The sequence below is a fragment of the Euphorbia lathyris genome, chromosome 1 (genome assembly GCF_963576675.1).
Source record: "Euphorbia lathyris chromosome 1, ddEupLath1.1, whole genome shotgun sequence".
Taxonomy (NCBI): domain Eukaryota; kingdom Viridiplantae; phylum Streptophyta; class Magnoliopsida; order Malpighiales; family Euphorbiaceae; genus Euphorbia; species Euphorbia lathyris.
The window spans coordinates 104,846,337-104,869,051 of record NC_088910.1 but is presented as its reverse complement, the minus strand read 5'-3'; the positions used below and the strand labels follow the sequence as shown (position 1 = coordinate 104,869,051).

General features: G+C 35.0%; 2 protein-coding genes and 1 pseudogene across 5 annotated transcripts; 2 read left to right on the top strand and 1 right to left on the bottom strand.

Annotated features, from left to right (window-relative positions):
- The first annotated feature begins 4,598 nt into the window (after positions 1 to 4,598).
- LOC136209989 (2-oxoglutarate-Fe(II) type oxidoreductase hxnY-like) lies at positions 4,599 to 20,560 on the top strand (annotated as a pseudogene).
- On the bottom strand, positions 14,265 to 19,735 carry LOC136209926 (protein FAR-RED ELONGATED HYPOCOTYL 3-like). Its single transcript, XM_066001562.1, has 2 exons — positions 16,898 to 19,735; positions 14,265 to 16,537 (listed from the first exon to the last, which is right to left on the bottom strand). The coding sequence occupies exon 2, from the start codon at positions 16,197 to 16,199 to the stop codon at positions 15,123 to 15,125; it is 1,077 nt and encodes a 358-aa protein (XP_065857634.1). The 5' UTR covers positions 16,200 to 16,537; positions 16,898 to 19,735; the 3' UTR covers positions 14,265 to 15,122.
- LOC136209968 (2-oxoglutarate-Fe(II) type oxidoreductase hxnY-like) lies at positions 19,880 to 22,361 on the top strand. 4 transcript variants are annotated; one of them, XM_066001620.1, is made up of 11 exons: positions 19,880 to 20,078; positions 20,154 to 20,316; positions 20,409 to 20,477; positions 20,544 to 20,592; positions 20,745 to 20,881; positions 21,165 to 21,259; positions 21,372 to 21,430; positions 21,510 to 21,566; positions 21,681 to 21,726; positions 21,803 to 21,882; positions 22,012 to 22,361. In XM_066001620.1, the coding sequence occupies exons 1-11, from the start codon at positions 20,007 to 20,009 to the stop codon at positions 22,049 to 22,051; spliced, it is 867 nt and encodes a 288-aa protein (XP_065857692.1). In that variant the 5' UTR covers positions 19,880 to 20,006; the 3' UTR covers positions 22,052 to 22,361. The 4 variants fall into 4 exon arrangements, with proteins under 4 accessions (XP_065857692.1, XP_065857683.1, XP_065857702.1 ...); XM_066001611.1 differs by having other exon boundaries at positions 20,541 to 20,592; XM_066001630.1 differs by lacking the exon at positions 20,154 to 20,316 and having other exon boundaries at positions 20,014 to 20,078; positions 20,541 to 20,592.
- The last annotated feature ends 354 nt before the right edge of the window (positions 22,362 to 22,715 follow it).

The window sequence follows — 22,715 nt, the reverse complement described above, 5'->3', positions numbered from 1 at the left end:
CTCCTCTTGCACCTTTTCCTCCTCTTTCCTCTTTTCCTCCTCTTGCCCCTTTTCCTCCTCTTGCCCCTTTTCCACATCGGTAAACAGTTGGTCATAATTACACGGCAGACCATCCATATGGTTTACTAGATGTTGATACCATGAGCTTTCTTTCTCCCTATATTCAGCTGTAAGTTTCGTACCATTTGGTTCTTTACCCGACTAAAAATACAAATGTACAAATAAACAAGTCAATCAGATGTATAGCATAATAGTGACACATATAGGCACAATGATTGGTCAACTTACTTGAAAAATGTCTAAAACTTTGGGCAATTTAGCGATACAGGTCTTTTTCCATCATAGCCATCGTGGGATGCGAGTGCCTTTCGTCTCATACCATCCGTGGGTGGCATCCCATACTTCCAACAACCAAGCCTGCAACAAAGTTCCAATTCATTATTTATGCCTATTACTATCATTTCTAGTATATATAATATACACACATCATACCTGAAATACGTATGCAAAACCATATAGGTTGAATGAGACACGGTTAGTCCTCAAACGATCCCTATAAGCACGCATCTGATCAATTCGGTCTTTTCCACCAATCATCCCATTAACAAGAGACCTGTAGGTCACGTCCCAGGCCAAAACACCCCACGGGAACTCGTTAAACAATGTTGGAAATTCAGCAAGTTCCAAAACCCATGGAAGAGCTTGTTTGTTGGCAGTGTTATCCAACACACAGCCAATGACAAAGTACAACATGGCAAATGAAACTGCATCCTGATCAGATTCATTGCTCCAAACAGTTTGCTGCATAATTGTGTCCACGTCTTTAAAGGTTGGTGTAGGGTTGCGTGAAAAAACTTCTTCCTAAATCTGTCCAATTTATTTAGCGCACTAAACCTTTCGGTAAATGCTTCCATGTCTCCAAATTGTAACCCACTTAGGAGTCCAAACTCCTAATCCCCAAATCTCAACTCAACACCTCTAACTTTGAAGCAAAGCTCTCTGGGTTTGAGGTCTTCACATATGATCTCCCTTGTTAAAAGGGTATGACAGAGGACTCCTGCAAATACTGTATTGGTCATCTCCAAATACTGCCCGAAGCAACTCTTCCTAAATAGATTTTTGGTTTGGTGTTAAAAGCTCCTTTATATGTTTTGCTGCTTCTAGGTTACACCTAACTGTGATGACGCTTTCCGTTCGAAATGCTTTTTTGTATTTATATTCAGATTTCTTCTTGGCTTTCTTCTTCGAAGAAGAGCCATGCTCATCTCTCTTCCTCTTTTCTCCATGATCATGCTGAAATTTATTGCATATATATCATTAGGTAACATACAATTAAGCTAATTATAACGTTGAGCTAGAATGAGCTAACGTATGCTAAAATAAGAGAGTTATCGACAATTAGATCATCGGTATCTATGTTGTATCGACAATAGGTCGTCGATATGAATGTTCTATCGACCATTAGGTAGTCGATATGAATGTTCTATCGGCAATTAGGTCGTCGGTATCTATGTTCTATCGGCCATTAGGCTGGTTATATCTATGTATTATCTACAATTAGGTTGCCGATAGAACATACATATCGACGCATTTCGACCAAACTGAATGACTTTCTAACACCAGACGAACCTAGATAAACCCAGATAAACCCTAACACCAGAAGAAGTAAACGAAACGAAACGAAACGAAATATTCCTTCTCAAACACAGCAAATGTACATACAATACAAGAGAGAATCGCAAATGTAAAGTCAAGTTATTTACCCTCTTTTTTGTCCTTCCTTCTGAATTCGATTCGTTGTCTGAGCTTCGTGTTCTCGCCATGTCCACTCGAAGTAACAGAGATTCATCGGATGAAATGTACAGAATCGGGCAATGAATCGCCGAAAAGTTAGAGAGAGGGATAGCGGGATGTTAGGTTAGAGAGATGGAAGTTCGAATATTAAAGAGCGGGGAGCGGAAGGTTAGAGAGGAGGGCAAGGTTGGAATTTAGTTAATGAAATGTGTTAGTTTTGGTTAGTTTTTCAAAAGGTGTTAGAAAAGAAAACTAACCCCTTAAAAGGTTCTAGTTTTGTAATTGTCCCTAAGTATAACCATTTTAATGAGAAAATAATTTTACCTCTTATAGATGTGATCGTTACAAACTCTAGTCTACCCATACGAAGCCCTTTGCTTTCACTCAAGATGGTTATACAATTTCCGCCCCTTATAGCCTCCCTAACATTAGTTTACATACATTGTGTGTAGTGCTATTTCAATATTTTAAAGTTGATGAAATGTTTTAGCGGTCACAGATTCATTCATCAATCTCATTTTATTTTATGAAATTTTTATTTATTTGAATTTTAAGACCTTGGTTATTATAGTTCATTTATAACAATATTGTTAAATCGAGGATAAAATAATATTTATGCCGTATAACTTGAGACAGTTTTTAAGAAAGAAAAAAGGTGTCAGTTTTTGGGACGCAATAGTTTTTTAAAGTCGTTAAATGTAAAGATTTTTGTATAATTGTATGTCATAAACTTGCCGACCCCGAATCATTTCGGGACTAAGACTTTGTTGTTGTTGTATGTCATAAACTTGAAGATATTTTTTTAAAATGTTGTGATATCCAAGATGCTATGAACATTTTCTGAAGCGAAATAACAACATAATAAAAACTATGTATCGTTAACTTTCCAATGTTTTATTAAAATGTTGTGGAATTTTGAAAATAAAAAAAATAAATAATATGAAAAATAAATGTTGGCATCATGATGACGCTTGCATGTGATATGTTATCAGATTTAGTTTACCCACGCAAGGTTTTAGGCGTCATTGGAATTAACGACATGCAATTTCATTATGCTTGTGACGAAGCCTCTGGATTGAAACAGATTCATCTTATGTAGTTCACTTGTTTCACAACAAGTCCACGAATGTTCCATGGCAAGTCTGCCAAGACTAGCTTCAATGTCTATCACGCTGCTCCACTATGAACTGCAAAATTACCACATCTTTCGTGAAGGGAACCAAACCGCGGACTGCTTAGCTCGTTTTGGCAAATTTGCCATGCATATTAATTGGTAGCATGCGGCCCCATCATTTTGTCATCCTGTTATTTTTTATGACCTCTATAACGTAGCACATGTTCGTTTCTTTTAATTCCTTTGTAATGATTTCATTTTTTAATAGATCGGGTTGATTATGGCTTTAGCTGGAGGTGCCAGCCTCGTTGGGATGTCTGGTTTCTGCTCTCAATCATGTCTCAACCTTTTAATATAAAAAAAATGTAAGTTTATGTGCTTTGTTTTTATTTCTAATCTATCTTTTCATACATAATTCTTCTATCTTCTTAACAAACATAGAATTTGAAAATTGTCAATTTCATTTCAATCTCAGTTAGGCAACATTGACAATAATTAAAATTAATCCAGATTATAAACTTTTCATAAAAATGGTATATGAATAAGCAATTATTCTTTTTTACATATCTGAAGCGTAGTGAGGGTGTCATTCTAGTTTGCATTAGAGATATAGTGTTGGAGATAAAATAAAAAGTTGTGGGTAATATAGAAAATGTAAAATTTCTTATCATCGCTCCCCTCCAAATTGGGGTGTAAATAAAATTATCCAAATTTTATCATCACTTACCATCACTCAAGAAAAACAACAGTAATTAGCAACCGGAAATCTAGTTGCTAAATTGGCCTCTAACACGATTTTGCAGTCAGATTTACCTTTTTAGCAACCAAAATGAACCGGTTGGTAATTACTAAGTTGCTAAAGCTTTCAAACCAGATCTAGCTTTATGAGTAACGTTTGCAACCAAGCAATTGGTTGTTAAGTTGATGGCAACGTTACAAACCATTTTTTTGCAACCACAATTTAGTTTCAAAATCCAATTTCAAATTGGTATATCAAATGTTGTTAGAGACAAGCCTGCGGTCGCAAACTTCGCCGATGACGTTTCACGGAAAGTTGAAAGCTCACTTCATCAACCAGCATGATACTGTCGGATTAGTGACGATATTTTTTGTCTGTATATTTCTGAAATGCTTCCTTGATATTTTTTTTTCGTAAGTTAATATTACTATTATTAAACTAAAATATTATATAACCATTTAAGAAATTTCATAATAAAAAAATAATTTAAATTAATAAAAAAAACAATATAAATTAGTGTAACAAAATATATTTATAACTAATAGTTAACTTACAATAAACTAAACTAAAGTTGAAGCTAAAGATAAATTTCAATAATGTCTCAAAGTAATAAACTAGCCTAATCCAGTTTACATCTAATCAACTACTGCTTCCAGACCCATCTATAAAGGATTTACCTAATCTATTTAAAAGCTCGATTTTCCTTTCTTTGCAATCTATTTAAAGCCTTTACAATTATTCACATGCCAATCATCAAAATAATAGTAATAGTTATTGATCTCTTTAATTGTCCAAGTATGCTTTCCTTTTTTAAAACCAAAATCATTTATTCTCTTTCTTCTTATTATATTAAACACCCCCATTCCCAATAATGGTTATTTATTTTTTCTTTCATTATTTAACCTTATTTAAGTACAATATAAATGGATTAATGTATTGAAATTTCTATATATATCTATGTTCTCAAAAATAAAAATATACTTTTACATACACTAGGGGTACGTAACGAAAAATTATGGCTGCAGAACTCTTAGTTATAGACCTATCAGCTCCCGCCTTCTCAACAGCCAATTTAATCCGTCAGGTCTCTAATCGTTGCATTTTCAGTTTCAAATTTGAATAGTCTTAGCAAATATGATAATGCTAGAATTTTCATTACTCGTATATAGGCATGTGCTGAATATGGATGCTTTTATGTTGTAAATCATGGAGTGGAGGAAGAGTTGGTTGATATAGCTCTCGAACAAAGCAAGCAATTCTTTTCGCAACCCTTGGATGATAAGATGAAATTGCTTTGCAAGGAACACAGGAGTTACAGGCCATTGTACACTGAGAATCTCGATCCTTATCCTGGTTCTATAGGTTAGCCTTTTATTTCATTTTCAAGTTTTATGGTTGATGAATGGAAACACCAAATTATTTTCATGTGGTCTTGAAACAGGTGACTTAAAAGAAAGCTTCTATCTTGGTAATCCAGAGCAAACTAGCCCCATCCAGTGGCCCTCGGAAGGTATCTTACATGATTCTGTATGGCTTGCTTCATATTGCTAATATTGCATAAGAGTTGTGAAATTTGATGATGCTAATATTTTGTTTCTGGTTACGAAATTTCAGAACTTCTCCCGTCCTGGAGGCTTATATGTACAAAGCTCTGTAAGTTCAATGTTCATTGCGTTTAGGGTTAAGGTATAAAAATACCCCCGTTTGTCGGAGGAGTAATTTTATCCCAAACGTTGGAAGTTAAGAGCAATTTTATCTCTAATATTTACAAATTGGATCAATTTAAGAAATAATTCATCAAACTTTCTTCTCGATCGTTTTATCATTAACAGATCTTGTGTTTATTTTGGAGAATTTCAGACATATTAGACGCTGCAAATAGATACTAGAGTTTCTTACTTGAGTGCTATATGCCAACCTCAGGTCTGCTGGAAGACGATCGATATCTTTGATTGCTTTGGCTCTGAACTTAGATGAAGATTACTTTGAGAAAATAGGAGCCATGAATGGACCTGAAGCTTATATTCGCCTCTTACGTTATCCAGGTGGGCTTAATTTTGCTTCTTCATTCCCTATTTTTCTTAAAATATATCAGCAGCATATATATCAAGTCTAGATCAAAACCTGATGTTAGATTTGGCAGTAGTTGTTAGACAGATATCCAGTTTTCATTTACATTGATCATCTTCAGGCATCTCTAAGGGCACTCTAAATTTAGAGCGCCCTTAGTTTTTCCAGCTCCAATGGAGCTGGAACACCATGCTGCAAAGATGCAGCAAGGTGCGTGGTACTGCATATAAGCAGTACCACTTTGCCTTGCTGCGTCTTTGCTGCAAGGCAAAAAAATGTGATTTTTTTTATTATTTTTTTTAATTTAATTATTTTATAAATTAAACTTTAGTTTTGTATAATATTTGTTTAATTTCATGTATATTTATTTTTTGGACATATATATTTATTACTTAGGTATTATTTTTTTAGAAATATTTATGTTATTTAATTTTTAATTATAGTGTTATTTGATTTTTTTATTGTGTTGAACATTTAAATATTAAATTATAATTATAAAAACACTAAATGCTAAATAAATTATAAAAACATTTAAATATTACACGAATCATAAAAACGTTACACGAATTATAAAAACAATATACGAATTAGAAAAACATTACACGAATTAGAAAAAACAACAAAGACAACATACTACTCAATAAGGTCCTAAATCATTTCCACTTCCACCAAGATTGTTGAAAAACCCAGAAAATTCAAAATCAGTTGAAATTCGAAATGCTTTGGTGTAGCATTTATGGAAGTTTCGTGGCAATTCAATATAATTACTTCTTTGTTTTTTCATTAATGTTGTAATGTTTATTGTTTTTGAAATGTTTTACTTGTTTTAATGTACTTTCCTTTATTGTTTTTTATTGTTTTAGTTTTTTTAATGTAATTTCTCTTTAGTGTTATTGTAATGTTTTAATTTTTTTAATGTATATTTTTTTTGTTCATGTTAAATCTTATATTTTTCAAATTTTATAAAATTATATTTCAAATTAATAATTAATTGAATTATTAATTATTGACTTTAATAATTATCATTTAATGATAAAACATGATAAATATTAATAAATGGATATATTTTGAATAATAATATAAAGAATATAAATGTTATTTTTATGAAAAAAAATTGTTATGTGAAAAATGAATATAATAATAATAAAAGGTTTTAAAGAGTGGGTAAAAAATCAATCCTTATTTCCGTCTAACTCATGAAATTGGGTCGGTAAATGCCTTTAGGGACTAATTGCGAACTGAATTTTCTGTCCCTAAGGACTGATTTTCTTGTATTTAAATTTGAATGAGCTAGCTTCCTTTTCCTAATTTCAATGTTTCGGCTTTCAACCTGGGAATTCGTTGAAATTCACGTTTCATGATCTGAACCAGGCCTAATTTGCTTAGTTGTAGGGAATATGTCTGAGGCTAAAAGGCTTATGGAATTTTTGAGTTAAGGGTAAACTTGTATAATGTTAGGTGAATTGGGGCATTCCAAGGAAGAAAGATTTGGTGTGAAAGCACATTCAGACTATGGAATGATAACTCTTCTTGTGGCCGATGGCGTGCCGGGACTTCAGGCATGTGCATCTCTATCGTTTTTCTCTGCCTTCCTCCTTTCTATTTCCTGATGTGTGATGTTATAGTTTCCCTTTTTAACATACTGAGTTTTGAGTTAAAATTTATTTTGTGATTTTGTTTCTCAACGATAACAGGTGTGTAAGGAACAATTCAAGGAACCTCAAATCTGGGAAGATGTGTTGCCTTTGAGAGGGTAAATTTGTGTTTGAGAATGACTAAGAATTTTTTTCAGTGATTCTTTGATCTGTAAATTGAAACTTGCAGGGCCTTCTTCGTTAATATTGGGGACATAATAGAGAGGTGGACTAATGGCATGTTTAAGTAATTACTGTTCTACTGGCATTTTCCTTCAATTGTTTTGACATTAGGAAAGTTTCCATGGTGGGATGTTTCTTCTTTTTGGTCCTAAAATTTGTATTGTATCAACCATTTCCAGGGCGGCACAACATAGAGTGATGCTAACAGGACAAGATCGATACTCTGTAACTCTCTAGTTACTCTTATTTTCTTTATTCTTTCCTATGTTAAGATTTGATTGTTGAATGTTTAACACATGCTGAAATATCATAATATGTGTAGCTGAAGTTGTTTAAGTTATGGTATTTCAGTTGGCACTCTTCGTCGATCCTAATCCAAACTACATTGTGGAATGCTTAGAAAGTTGTTACAGTGAATCATGTCCCAAAAGGTTCAATTTTGTATTAATAAACTCCCTAAACTTTAATTTGTTTGCATCTAATGTCGTTATTACTGCCAAAATCTGGTAATATGTCTCATGACAACTGTTATAAATTGATGACATTATCATCAGAAAGATCCACATTGGTCCTAAAGGATATTCTTTCTTTCGTATGGGTGTTTGCAGATTTTCTCCAATTCGAAGTGGGGAATACTTGAAAGAGAAGACTAAGTTTAAATATGGGGCATAAGTATATTATGTGAAATGTGTGTGAAGAAAATAAAGTGTGGAATGCACCAGGTATGTTTATATGTTTATGTAGTTTGAGCTGTTAATTTCAAAATAAATCATTGAATTGTTAATCATAAGTTTCCAAAAGAGGTTCAAGTAAAGGCTGGGACTTGGAAACTGTTGAATTATCTATCATTGAGTGAGTCTTCTTTTTATTTTTTCATGTGTAATATGGATCCACACATCTTAATAGAGGTTTCACTATTTTAATTATTAAGCGGAGTCATAATACACGTGTATAAATGTGAATTGGAGTCCTCCGAATGATATGGAAGACCGGATACTTACTATAAGAACTCGTTTGCGAGACCAAAGAATCCAGAGTCGAAGGACTTGGATGATGTGTATAACATCGTCATTGAAAATGATGTGTGGGCCATCTCCATTATGTACCGAATCGGAAAGCCTCTTTGCGTTTCTGCTACAGGACTGGATGTGCGGCAAACGGCAGAGTGCAACAAAACGAGATGATAATCTACGAGGACTGACTAAGACATTAGTTTGAGTTTGAGATTACCTTTTTTTTCCTCCTTCTTGGAAGTTCCGAACGGAATTCAATTTGGACCCACACCAAAAAAATATTCCTAGCAACATTTTTTTTGTTAATTATGTCACATCTGACCCTAAACAGAATCGGGTATAAAGAAAAGACAAGGAAACAGACATATAAGTCTAGAAGGCAATCCTATTTTCTACGGAATCGACTCATCATTTTCTTAAATATAAAATTTTATTAATTTTATTACGACTAATTTAATCGAAATAACTTATTATACTCTTAAACCAATTTCCTAACAGACCGTAAGAAACTTATTTCAAACTATCTAAAATTTAATTATTTATTTGGGTTGGACTTGATAATTCTATCAAGCTTCCTACGTATCTTGAATCATCTTTTAATCTTTAAATCGGGAATCAAAGCCACGTAGTTCTACCTACGTTAGTATATTTATATGTTTCTTAACCTATTGACACTATGATTACACGTTGATGATTTGATTGTTTATTTTACTTTATTGCTATTTTATTACTACATTATTCATAATATTGTTATTGTCAGCAAACCAATGTTTAGTATCCCGAATTTATTTAATAATTCATATAAAACAATCTTCTTAAAATATAAATATATTTTATCAAAACCAATAAACTTAATTTTACAAATCACGTTATCAAATCAACTCGTATCACAAATAAATATGGATATTTTCGTATTACCATTTTTATCCATACAAACTGTAGTCAAATAAATTGTTTATTAAAGCGACACATAATCAATTAAACTTAACATTCAAACCAGCTCATAATCAAATAAATGTTTTATCAAACCAGCTCTCAGCTTCTGATTAATAACAACTGTCACACCTGACCCTAAACGACCTCAATCGGCATCGGGCATGAAATAGAAAGATCATAATCAGTACTTAGGAGTCTCCAATTTATCCAAATATCATTCTGTTACAATAGCAATACCAAAGTTGTAACCCTAATTCTAACAATAAGCAGCCAACTTCCAAAGTTCGCCTAAACGGTCGGTAAACCTTCTCTATATCCTGTACTTTCTCACCTTTAAAACATTTAAAAACGTGAGACAAAAATCTCAGTAAGAAACTATCAGCCAGAATAACCAACTTTACTTAATATAGCTACATATATATATTTATAAAGGATTTAATCAAAACCTTATAAAATATACTCAAAACTTAAGTTAATATAACTTTATATATATATAATGCATCATATCAAAACGAATCAAAACAAATAAACGTTTCATCAAACCAATTCATAATCAAATAAATGTAAAACCTTATATCAAAATCAATCATAACCGAAAACATAATCCAAATGAATTTAAAACATTGTATCCATCCTCGAGTTTCTCCCCTTAAGTATCAATCCATAACCACATATATAGTCGAGACGTCTCTTAACATTGCCTATCCCATATGGTCTTACCCAACACTTCTTTGTCATACCCAATAGGTCTTTCAGACTGTGTACACAGGCCATGTCCCTCACTGAACATGTTCCAAATCAGTGTATCATTTGTTCAAACATAATACTTATATTGTTCCAGTATAATAAATCAGTTTACCAATTGTTCCAAATCAGTTTACCAAAAATTCTGGTGAGCGGAATCCGGGTGGGCGTTTTCCAGCGGAAAAAAAGTGCCCAGAAAATTCTCAAAAAATGTAAAATATTATTCTGAGAAACTTTAATTCTTAGGTTGAAGCGGGATTTCTTACATTTTAGTCCTAATAAAACTTTTTTCTTAATTTTATTTATTTTACATGATTCAAAAATTTGTTGGGTCAAAACCGTAAGGAATCTCGCTTTGAGACAAGAATTAAAGTTTCTTAAAATGATGTTTTACATGTTTTGGAATATTTTGATAATTTTCTGAACATATTTTTTATCCTACTTACATTGTTCCGATAATATACGAAATTGTTCCAAATCAGTGTATCATTTGTTCCAATATAATACTTATATTGTTCCAACAGAATAAATCAACGTACCAATTTTTCCAATAAAATAGTTATATTATTCCAGTATACTACTTATATTGTTCCAACATAATAAATCAGTTTACCAATTGTTCCAAATCAATTTTATTATCTATCGTCTTCAATTTCATTTTTGTTTTTTAGTATTTAATATAGTATCTTCAAATTTATATTAGTTATATTATTTAGAAAATAATTATAATTCTTATATTATTCTAACAAAATAAATCTGTGTATCAATTGTTCCAACAGAATAGTTATATTGTTCCAATAAAACACTTATATTGTTCCAACAAAATATTCCAACACACAGTGCTGAAAGGTGGGATCAAAAATTACCCAGAAAATTATCAAAAAATTTCAAAACATGTAAAACATCATTTTAAGAAACTTTAATTCTTGGCTCAAAATGAGATTCCTTACGGTTTTGACCCAAGAAATTGTTGAAGTATGTAAAATGGATAAAATTAAGAAAAATGTTTTATTCGGACTAAATCGTAAGAAATCCTAATTCGACTCAAAAATTAAAGTTTCTCCGAATAATGTTTTACATTTTCTGGAATTTTTTGAGAATTTTCCGGGTACTTTCGGGTTTCTTACCGGAAAACGCCCACCTAATTTACGGATTCCGTTGATTTGGGAGTAAACCGTAAGGAATCTCACTTTGAGTCAAGAATTAAAATTTCTTAGAATGATGTTTTACATTTTCTGAAATTTTTTAAAAATTTTCTGGATATTTTTTTATCATAGAAAAACAGATCGCTGGATTCCGTTCACCGGAAAAAAAAAATTTACCCGAGCTTATTGGATCTTAAAATGACCGTCTAATTAAGACGAGTCCAACAGTATAAAAATTTTGAAAAACGAGGTTGGAAAAGTCGGAAAAATGCATTTTAAAGAAAAAAAATAAAACAAATTTCTATTTCCTTTTATTTATAAATTTATCACCTTCCCCTACTTAAGGCCCGTTTGTTTTATCTACTGTTTGATGTTGTTATTTGCTGTTGGAAAATGCTGCTTTTTCCAAAAATCAGAGATTCTCTGCTTTTGTAAAATGTTGCTTTTCTGGTGTAAAAAGCAAACAGGATGTCACTAACCAAACATTTAATGTTGCTGTTCAATTGTAAAAGGCAAACAGAAATATGACTAACCAAACACCTAAAACTCTCAATTTCGAATTGAAAAGGCAAACAGAAGCACGAAAAGGAGCACCCAAACACCCCCTTAATTATAAAATTGGTCATTGTCACACCATAAGACTTGTCTTACCATAAAAGAAAAATTATCACACTTGATCTCTTCTCTCTCTCTCAAATTTAAAATAATATTTAATATTTATTTTTATTTATTTTGATAAATATTATTAAAAGCTTAATTGATCTTTGCAATATAAACAAAGTTTACTTAGTATTTAAATAATAAATACAATTGATATAGGGTCGAGTTAATTTTTTTGATAGAAATTGGGACGAGACAGAACTTGGACGAGGTGAGCACCCATGGCCCAAGAACTGACAAACCCCGCAATATATAGAGTCGAGTTAATAGATTTACATTAGTTAATTTACAAAAAAAAATTCTCTCACATATAATGGTTGAGAAATAAACTTGGAATGTTAAAAAACATAGTGATACATTAAAAATCAAAACCAAAAATCAATGTTTGGAACGGAAAACTAAACTAAAAATTGTTGGAAAACTGGAACTATTTATATTTTGAAAAAAAATCACTTTTTAAAACAATTTATATAATAGAATATATGGAGTAATATAATTTCATGATGTGAGGTTGTCAATTAAATTAATTTGGTATAGATTATCAAGACATTTGGTCACAATATTATTATGTCAAGTTCTCAATTTATTTACTCAAATAGTATGTCACAATATAATAATATATTATTAAGAAATTTTACCTAACTCGATGCAAAATATATCTTGAAATATGGAAGCTGTTTGCTGTTAGAATTGTGGATGGGGTAGTAAGGAAAAGGAAAGTGATAAGAGACGTATAATCACAATGCACACTTAGAAATGTACATGCGAACCAATGAGCATTGGTCTCCATTAATATATAATGTGGGCGACTATATACAGCACTAAAATTCTGGTTCACCGCCCTGTATTGACCTTTTTGCCCTTCTCATTATTTCAAACATAAGTTTTGAAATTCCAAATCCTCTCAACATCTTTTCCATTCTAAAAAAAACCGACCAAAAACGAGATGGCACGAAGAGGAGGCATCGGCAAAGGATACATGGGTATTACGGTAAGTATTTCCATAAAAAAATTATCAAAATCGTGAGTAATCGGGCCGAAATTCGGGATTAAAATCCCAGAATTTCGCCTAGGCGGGCGCCGGAATCCATCTCCACCTACGGTGGAACGCATGAACTATGCGTTCCACCGTAGGTGGAGATGCAGCGTGTCGAGCGATCCACCCTAAGGTGGATCGCACGGCGCACGCGCTCCACCGTAAGACGGAGCGCGCGGCGCATGCGATCCACCTTAGGGTGGATCGCTCGACGTACACGTTCCACTTAAGGTGGAACGCGTACAACGCATGCGCTCCACCTTATGGTGGGGCGCATGCGCCACCCGTTTGGCCTAAGGGCCAAACATTTACGGCGCACTGGTCGGCCCTAAGGCCGACTGGTGTGCCGCACCCGTTTGGCCCTTAGGGCAGGTGGTGTAAACCACCCGCCCAGGCCAAAAAGGGGCAAATTTTGAATTTTTTTAAAAAAAATTGCACGGACCGGGCGTAGGCAAACCCGAACGTATAGAAAAAAAAAATTATGTTAAATTGAATATACCTTATAAATAAATAATATTACAGGATAAGGAGGGAGCTGACCCTAGACGCACGTCTTCACGTCCTGTTACTGCATCTGCTCGGCGGGACCGGGAGGAGCAGCAGCGGTTTATGGCGGACGCCCGGAGGGCACATGCTGCACAGGCGGAGCGTGCTGAGGGACGGGATGAGGCGGCTGGTATAGACATGGACGGGGATGCTTCTATGCATCGTCCTAGTGCTGATACTATCCCCATAGATCGTGGCGTTGTGACGAGGGGTCGAGACGGACGATTTTCTTCTACCGCAGCATCTTCTTCTGGTAAGAGAAATTAAAAAATGTGTTTATTTGTATTTGTGTTAATCGTGATTATTGAAAAATATACTAAAAAATTAATGTCTACCGTTTGCTGTAATTTCAGGTAGCAGCAAGCGATCGAGGAGTGTAGAGGATGACTGGGTTGTGAAGGACCCCGTCCCCGGGGGTCCATTTGATGGTGCTGTGATCCCGAGCTTTTTGGGACATATTGCATGTGCTATATGGGCCGGTCAGGACAGGGGCGTCCTTAGGTGTCATACCAGATCAGGGTATTGCACGAAGCTGAGATTATGGTACAGTTGCTACGCTTTTTGATACAAACAACGGTTAGCAATTACTTCATTTCGAATGTGATGCCTAACTGTCTGCCACGCTTCTTCGTCACCAAAAATGTAAGTTGCTACCGTACGGAAACCACAATTTCCATCACCTACAACGTCGTAGTATGATTCGACGTATGGTTTAATTATGTCAACTATTTTATAGGAATGTACGAATTCAGAACCATGATACGTTTTTCCATCTGCATTCATGTATATTAGTGTAAAACAACTCTATATTGCAAAACAGTTATAAAAAAAGTTAGGTTTATCAGATATAATTTACCTGATGAGGCAGCATTATGTTCCGAGGATGACGAGCTAATTCTGCCACTTCTACCACGACTCCTAGATGAACTAGTAGAACGAGCCCGTCCACGACGAGTTTCATTATATTCCCAAGAACTCGGCATACGTTTTGTGGATTTGCTCACCTTAGGTCGCCCCCGCACGTTAATTTTGACATCGGGTTCGGTGTACTGAGCTTGATCAGGGTGTAGTTGATCATGGATAAACATTGAAATATTACGCATTACGGATGGGTCGGCTTTAGAGACTTGGTCCACTAAGGACTTAAAATATCGCTGCTCCTCGTTCAGATCATTACGCCCGTCATTTTCATCAGTGTGACCATGATTGATTAAAAGTGTTCTCCAAAACACGTGAAGACTCTCAGAACTGATCATTTGTTCCAGATCACAAGCTCGTTTCAGTTCACATGCACATGGTATCTTATGCGATGTTCTCAATACACAACCGCAACGCACGTACACTTCATGGCTCAACCCTCTCATACGCTCTAACTCTTGATTCAACAACTGCAGACAATAATGGGAGACTTTGAATACAAGTTGGCTTAATGGGCGTCCGGTGAAAGTGACTGCTTGACGAAGCCGCGACTGTTCAAGCATGTACCTGATACGAAGATAAAATTATTATTAGTTAGTGAAATGATACAACCCTAAATGCAAATTCCAAAATCGCAGTAGAAGAAATTGCAAATACCTTATATTGGTTGCTTGTGATTCAATCTGCTTGTGAATCTTCTTCCATACCGTGTCAAGGGACCCAGTTGCCGTATTGAGCCATTGCTTTAGACTAGCATGTTCGCTCTCCACTCGACAAGTAGTTGTGTTACCAAAATGTAGGAACTCCTTTGTCCAAGCAACAACAAACTTCTCCTTATGCACCAACCACGTCTCCTCAACATACGAGATAACTCCTTTGAACCTGCTCATCTTTTCCTTCATCATCATAAGATTGGTCTCGTACTCCTCAATGGTTAATGATTCTAATATTGTTCTCGATTTGCCATTCTTGAATTTAGAGGTAAGGCATTTATCTCCAATGATTCTATACACACGATCTTCCACATCCTTATTAATATGCCAAGTGCATAGCAAGTGCGCTGCTTGTGGAAAAACTTCTTGTATCGGCTTTAATAACCCAAGCTCCCTGTCAGTAACAACAACGGTCGGGTTAAGATCATCCCCAAGCAAAATCTTCAGCCTTTGCAAAATCCAACGATAGCTCCCTTCGGTCTCGTCTTTAACAATAGCATACGCTATCTTGAAGTTATTATTGCATGGCGTCATCCCAACAATCTCACCAAACGGCATTTTGTACTTGTTTGTTTTGTACGTTGAATCAATGCCGATGTACCAGTGGTAAGTCCTGAACATATCAACTGACTCTGGATGTGCCATGAACACATGCGTTATCACACCTGAATCAGCCTGTGTGTAATTGACATATTTGTTCTCCACAGCAATATGGTAGAATTGACTAGCTAGGTCTCTACCTTCAAACGCGTCCCTTCTCATTTTGTCCCTGTAATTATATATGTGTTTAATTACTGAGTTGTCCTCTGGGTGTTTTTCTTTAACTGCTGCTAAAATAGCACAAGGCTTTGCTTGAGCTGAAGACATATCACGCACAATTTGTTTAGATGCGATACTGAGTCCGCTCATTTGCCGACTTCCCTCTGGATATATACGCATTGTATGGTTATGCATTCCAGTTAACCCAGCCTTAACCTTTATCCCCCATCCCGAAAGGTCTGCATGTTGATAGGCTTTATCTGAAATTTACATCGGCACGCTTTAGTTTTACTTTTCCTAATTGCAGGATCTTCATCATTTTTCACAACACCTCTATATCGTTCACCCCGTGAACAGCACAACAACTTCTGTTTACCCCCATTTTTGTGCGAAGATATTACAAGCTCAAACCCATTCTGAATAGCTATCTTTTTTGCCCAATCAATAGCATCCTGACTGGAGGGGAAAACGGTATCCGTTATAAAACGCGAACTATAATCAATGTTATCGGGGTTCCAATCTTCTATCGGTACCTGAATATACGAAAAATTTACATTAAAATTACAAAAAAAAATACTTCGGGCCTATTTCTCCCGTTCGAAATTAGTTCGGGGCAATTTCTGCCCACTTTTGCCTGAACGGGCAGGCTACCCGTTCCACCATAGGTGGAAACGGGCAGCGCGTACTGCCCGTTCCAAAGGTGGAACGGGTGGCGCGTACCATCCGTTCCATGGGTGGAGCGGGTGGCGATTACCACCCGTTCCTTAGGCTGATCGGGTAGTTCATCCGATCGGCCTAAGGAACGGGTGGTAATCGCCACCCGCCCAGGCAAAATTCGAATAAAAAATAAATAAAAAAATGATTAATAACGTTTTTAATTCTCGTAATATTACCTCGTGTTCGAACTCATTGTCTTCGGGAATGTTTTGATCCATTTTTTTCAAATCCGGGATTTGTGCTCGGGAGAGAAAACTAGAGAGAGTTTTTAAGGTTTTAGGGGGAAAAAAAGTGGCAATGGTAAAATGGTCAAAACAGTGCGGTGAAACGGAAATTAAGGGCGGTATCTAGTAATACCCTATATAATTGTGATTGCCAAACGTCCCGTAAACAGTGGCGGAGTCAGTATTTCATATCTAGAGTTAATTTTAATCCTACAATTTGGGATCATTATTGTCTCCATTAATATATAATTGTTTGTGATTGCCAAACGTCCCTTAAACAGTAGCGGAGTCAGGATTTCATATCTAGAGTTAATTTTAACCCTACGGATTGGGATAAAAATAAAGGTAAATTCCAAAAAAAAACCCTGTGGTTTGGCCGATTTCCAAAAAAACTCCTGTGGTTTGTTAATACAAAAAAAAGGACTGTGTTATACGCCGTTACCCGAAAAACGGTAAACGACTTAACACCGTTAAAAAGCTGACGTGGCACAGGGGTAAAATTGGAAAATCAATTTTTTTTTTTTTTTTCAATTTTTTTTTTTTCCTCTCTCCTTCTCCTCCTTCCTTCTTCTTCCTCTTCCTTCCCTTCTTCTTCCTTAGAAACAGGGGATAGATCATCACTAAATCGAACCAACACAGTTAACAAATCCATAGACATCTCAAAGCCAAAATCAGACCAACACAGTGAACAAACCCATAGCCATCTCAAACCCAAACAAACTCAGCAAGCATTTATCTCAATTTGAAAACCCAGAATATTTCATATGCTTAGAGGAGTTCCTGGAACTCGCAAAAAGACACTAATAGAAACTGAAATCGGAGGCGGAAGTCACCGCCCTTATTCTTTCATCTCTCCTTCATCTCAATTCCAATTGCCTTCTAAATCACATTAAGAGCCCCTTTTGCTTCCCTTTCGTCGGAATTATTTTCTACAATCGTTAACGGAGAGCCTGGACTGGGTAACAGTATGACGGTGCCATTGCCGCCGCAGAGGATTAGCCGAAATTTTTCGAAAGAGGAGGCGGAATTCTGGCAGCAGCCAGACGGAGAAGGATACAAGCCATGCTTGGATTTCAGTATCAAATATCGAAAGGCATCCGCTTCGATTTCGAAGGAGAAGAAGAGATTCTTGGTGGTTGTAGCTTCAGGGGGATTGAATCAGCAGAGGAATCAGATTGTTGATGCTGTTGTTATTGCTAGAATTCTTGAAGCAGCTCTGGTTTTGCCCCTTTCCTTTTGTAGATTAATCTCATTTGGGGCGATGAGAGGTACGAAATAAGTTTCTTGATCTTAATTTGGTCAATAGATCCAAGTTAAGAGTGTGGATGAGAGTGAAATCGGCTAAAAGGGAGGCCGGAATTCATGGAGCCGAGGAGAGAGAGTCGATCGCCATAGGAGAAGTGAGGGGTGAAGGAGATGTCTGCGTAAGTGAAGAAGGAAGAAGAATAAGAGGAGAAGGAGAAGGAAGAAAGGAAGGAGGAGGAGAGAGAGGGAAAAAAAATAAAAAAAAATTGATTTTCCAATTTTATCCCTGTACCACATCAGCTTTTTAACGGTGTTAAGTCATTTTTCGTTTTTTGGGTAACGGCGTATAACACAGTCCTTTTTTTTGTATTAACAAACCACAGGGGTTTTTTTGGAAATCGGCCAAACCACAAGGGTTTTTTTTGGAATTTACCCTAAAAATAATGATGGAAAAAAATAATAAAATTTAATAATCACATTTTGATTTAAAATTGATTTAAAGGAAATTTTATAATTAAATAAAACCAATGTTTTCAGAACCGGACCGGACATTGAATCGGATTTATAATTGGATCAGGGATCACTTGGTTCAACCAAATGACTTGGATTGGTTGAACTGGATGACGTAATAAATAATTAATATATATTAATTATATAAAAAAAATAATCTAAAAATCTTAGCAAAAAAAATTATTATCTGTTTGCATTTCAATAGCAACAATAAAAAAATCAAGTATGACCAAAATTGATTTTTATTAATTAATTTAGATGTAAAATAAAGTAAATAATAGAGCAATAGATTAGATATTGGAATTGGAACAAATTATTTTTAATTTTTTTCCTCCTGTTTTTTTATAATTAAAAACCCGGAGTCAATCCGGTTTCTGGGTTGACACCGGTTTTAGACGGATTGTTGCAAATTCATAAACCTACACTCCCCCAAACCGGATAGCAGTCTGGTTCCCGGTCCGGCCGGTTCGGTTCTAACAACATTGGATAAAACACATTTTGATTTAAGGAACCACGTGCTTGTGAAGAAGGCCTTAGCTACCACCTAGATAAATATGTAAAGTTAATTTTGTGTTATATAATCACATCTAACTATATAAGTACTATTTTAAGTGTTAATGTGCAAAAATACCCCTAACGTTTTGGGTCAGGAATAATTTTATCCCTAACGTTGGAAGCCATGAGCAATTTTACCCCTAACATTGATAAATTAGGTTAATTTAAAAAATAATTCATCAAACTGTCTTCTCAGTCTTGTCATCTACACTTCACACGTTCGTCATTTTATCAGTAACAATCACAAATATATGTTAGGGATGTGAAAAAATATATATATATTGTCTTTTGTATGAATTGGACAAAAAAAATTCAAAAAATTCATCGAATTTATAAATATTAATCTCCAATTCTATTATTAAATTATAAAAAACATGAAATACTTTTTAGAACGAATTGATATGCAATTGGTGCAAAATAAGAAACAAAAATATCTGTGTTTTATAATAGTATCGGAAATTGATCCAAATTATTGTAAATTTGCTCTTGGCTACCAATGTTAGGAGTAAAATTGCTCTTGACCCACAACTTAAAGATAAAATTGCTCCTGCCCTACAAAGTATTTTTTGCACCTTAACCGGCTATTTTAACTATCTTCGAGGATTGCACCACTATTCCTGAGAAGTGTTGCTGGGTCCGGGCTGTCTCGGCCCCTGTCCTTAAATAAGATCATTGTTACCGTTAGTATTCATTCATCCATTGAATACAATTCTGAGTTTTCCTTTAACTACATTCTCTTTGATAACTAACAATGATGGCTGCGGAAATCCCAGTTATAGACCTATCAGCTCCCGCCTTCTCTACAGCCAATTTAATCCGTCAGGTCTAATCTGAATATGCAGTTTCAACTTTGAATAAATATGATAATGAGGCTTGATTTTTCATTATCTGTATATAGGCATGTGTTGAACATGGATGCTTTTACATTGTAAATCATGGAGTTGAGGAAGAGTTGGTTGCTAGAGTTTTCGAACAAAGCAAGCAATTCTTTTCGCTACCCTTGGATCATAAGATGAAATTGCTTCACAAGGAACACAGGGGTTACACCCCTGGTTCTATAGGTTTTTATTTCTGTTAATTTTGGTTTGACATTTTCAAGTTTTATGGTTTGAGAATGGAAATACGAAATTATTTTCATGTGCTCTTGAAACAGGTAGATCAATAGAAAGCTTCTATATTGGTAATCTACAGCAAACTAGCCTCAACCAGTGGCCCTCACAAGGTATTTTACATGTTTGCATATTCCTGACTTGTGAAATTTTATAATGCTAATATTTTTTTCCAGAAGTTCTCCCGTCTTGGAGATCCACTATGGAGTCTTATTATTGCAAAGCTCTGTAAGTTCAATGTTCCTTGTGTTTATTTTGTAATCATTACTGGTTTCAATCATATCTGTTAATCATGTCTTCTGTTTTGGTTATAACCTGTACTTTTGGGGCTACAAATAGATACTCCAGTTTCTTACTTGGGTGCTATATGCCAACCTCAGGTCTGCTGGAAGACGATTGATATCTTTGATTGCTTTGGCTCTGAACTTAGATGAAGATTACTTTGAGAAAATAGGAGCCCTGAATGGACCTGAAGCTGAAGCTGAAGCTTATATTCGCCTCTTACATTATTATCCAGGTGGTGGGCTTAATTTGGCTTCTTCATTCCCTATTTTGCTTTAAATATATCTGCACCATATATATCAAGCCTAGATCAAAAGCTGATGTTCTTGGATTTGACATAAAATTGGCTTGGAATTTGACTAATCTATCTTTTTCTAATTTCAATGTTTGGACTTTCAATCTGGGACTTCAAGCATGATCTCAACGAGGCCTAATTTGCTTAGTTGTAGTGAACATATCTGAGGATAAAAGACTTATGAAACTGTTGATTTGAGAGGAAACTAACTGTGTAATGTTAGGTGAAATGGGGCATTCCAAGGAAACAAAATTTGGTGCGCATTCAGACTATGGAATGATCACTCTTCTGGTTAGCAATGGCGTGCCAGGACTTCAGGCATGTGCATCTTTGTCTTCCTCCTTTTCTATTTCTTGATTTGTGATGTTATAGTTTCCTTTTTTAAGGTATTGAGTTTTTAGTTAAAATCTTTGTTTCTCAACGAGAACAGGTCTGTAGGGAAAATTTCAAGGAACCACAAATCTGGGAAGATGTGTTGCCTTTGAAAGGGTAAATTTGTCTTTGTGAATGCGTAAGAATTTTTCTCAGTGATTCCAGGCATTCTTTATCGGTAGATTGAAACTTGCAGGGCCTTCTTCGTTAATATTGGGAAAATGATAGAGAGGTGGACTAATGGAATGTTTAGGTAATTCCTGTTCTACTAGAATTTCCGTCTTCAATTGTTTAGATATTAGAAAAGTTTTCATGGTGGGATGTTTCTCTACAGTTCCTAAAATTCATATTGTATCCAAAATTTCAGGGCGACACTACATAGAGTCGTGCTAACAGGACAAGAACGATACTCTGTAACTCTCTAGTTACTCTTATTTCAACTTAGCTTATGAATTAACTTCTGAAGTTGTTTAAGTTATGATATTTCAGTTGGCATTCTTCGTCGATCCTAGTCCGGACTGCATTGTGGAATGCTTGGAAAGTTGTTGCAGTGAATCATGTCTCAAAAGGTATTGCTGAATCAGATAAATTGCACCAATGGTCCACCAACTTCTCTAACTATAATATAATAAACATAAATTTTCAATTTGTATTAATAAACTCCCTAAACTTTAATTTGTATATGTGGGTGTTTGCAGATTTCCTCCAATTCGAAGTGGGGACTACATAAACCGGTGAAAGAGAAGACTAAGCTTAAATATGGGTGACAGAGTGGTCTTATAGTAAAGTATATAACGAAAAATAAGTGTGGAATGCAGCTGATATGTGTAAATAGTTTGAGCTGTTAATTTCAAAATAAATGATTGAATTGTTATGATTCAAATCATAAGTTTCCAAAAAGGTTGCTGATTGAGATAAAGAGTGTTTTGTAATACTTGAGTTTGCATTATAATGGACTCACTGATTGAGATAAAGAGTGTTTTGTAATACTTGAGTTTGCATTATAATGGACTTGGGTGAGTTTGAGTGAGAGAGGCCAATTTCTTTTCTTTTCTTTTTTTAAGCAAGAAACACTTCATCATGACAAATAATCGATATCGGATAGGGAAAATAAACCTTACAAACTGAGAAGCTGAGTCTCAATACATTCAACTAGGCCCAAGAAAAAGCAAAGTTAGCTAGCTTGTCTCTTGATATGAGAAACTTTTAAATAATTTATGGCTCTAACTAATCCGCGACATGAAACTTTCAAATTCAGCTAGCTTGTCTCACAAACCACGCAATAATTCTCGATAGATATACCTTTCAAGAACAAAAATGTCCCTAACCTTTACAACTATGACAAGTTCTATTCTTAACGTCTAAAATGGTGTTTTACACATAAAGTTGGCAGCTATGATCA

Excerpts from the sequence above, each read along its gene's own strand:
- LOC136209968 (XM_066001611.1), top strand. The coding sequence starts at position 20,007 with ATGATGGCTGCGGAAATCCCAGTTATAGACCTATCAGCTCCCGCCTTC. Across the intron at positions 21,431-21,509 it reads GATGTGTTGCCTTTGAAAGG|GGCCTTCTTCGTTAATATTG; the intron begins GTAAATTTGTCT and ends TGAAACTTGCAG. Across the intron at positions 21,727-21,802 it reads CAGGACAAGAACGATACTCT|TTGGCATTCTTCGTCGATCC; the intron begins GTAACTCTCTAG and ends ATGATATTTCAG.
- LOC136209926 (XM_066001562.1), bottom strand. The coding sequence starts at position 16,199 with ATGCATAACCATACAATGCGTATATATCCAGAGGGAAGTCGGCAAATG.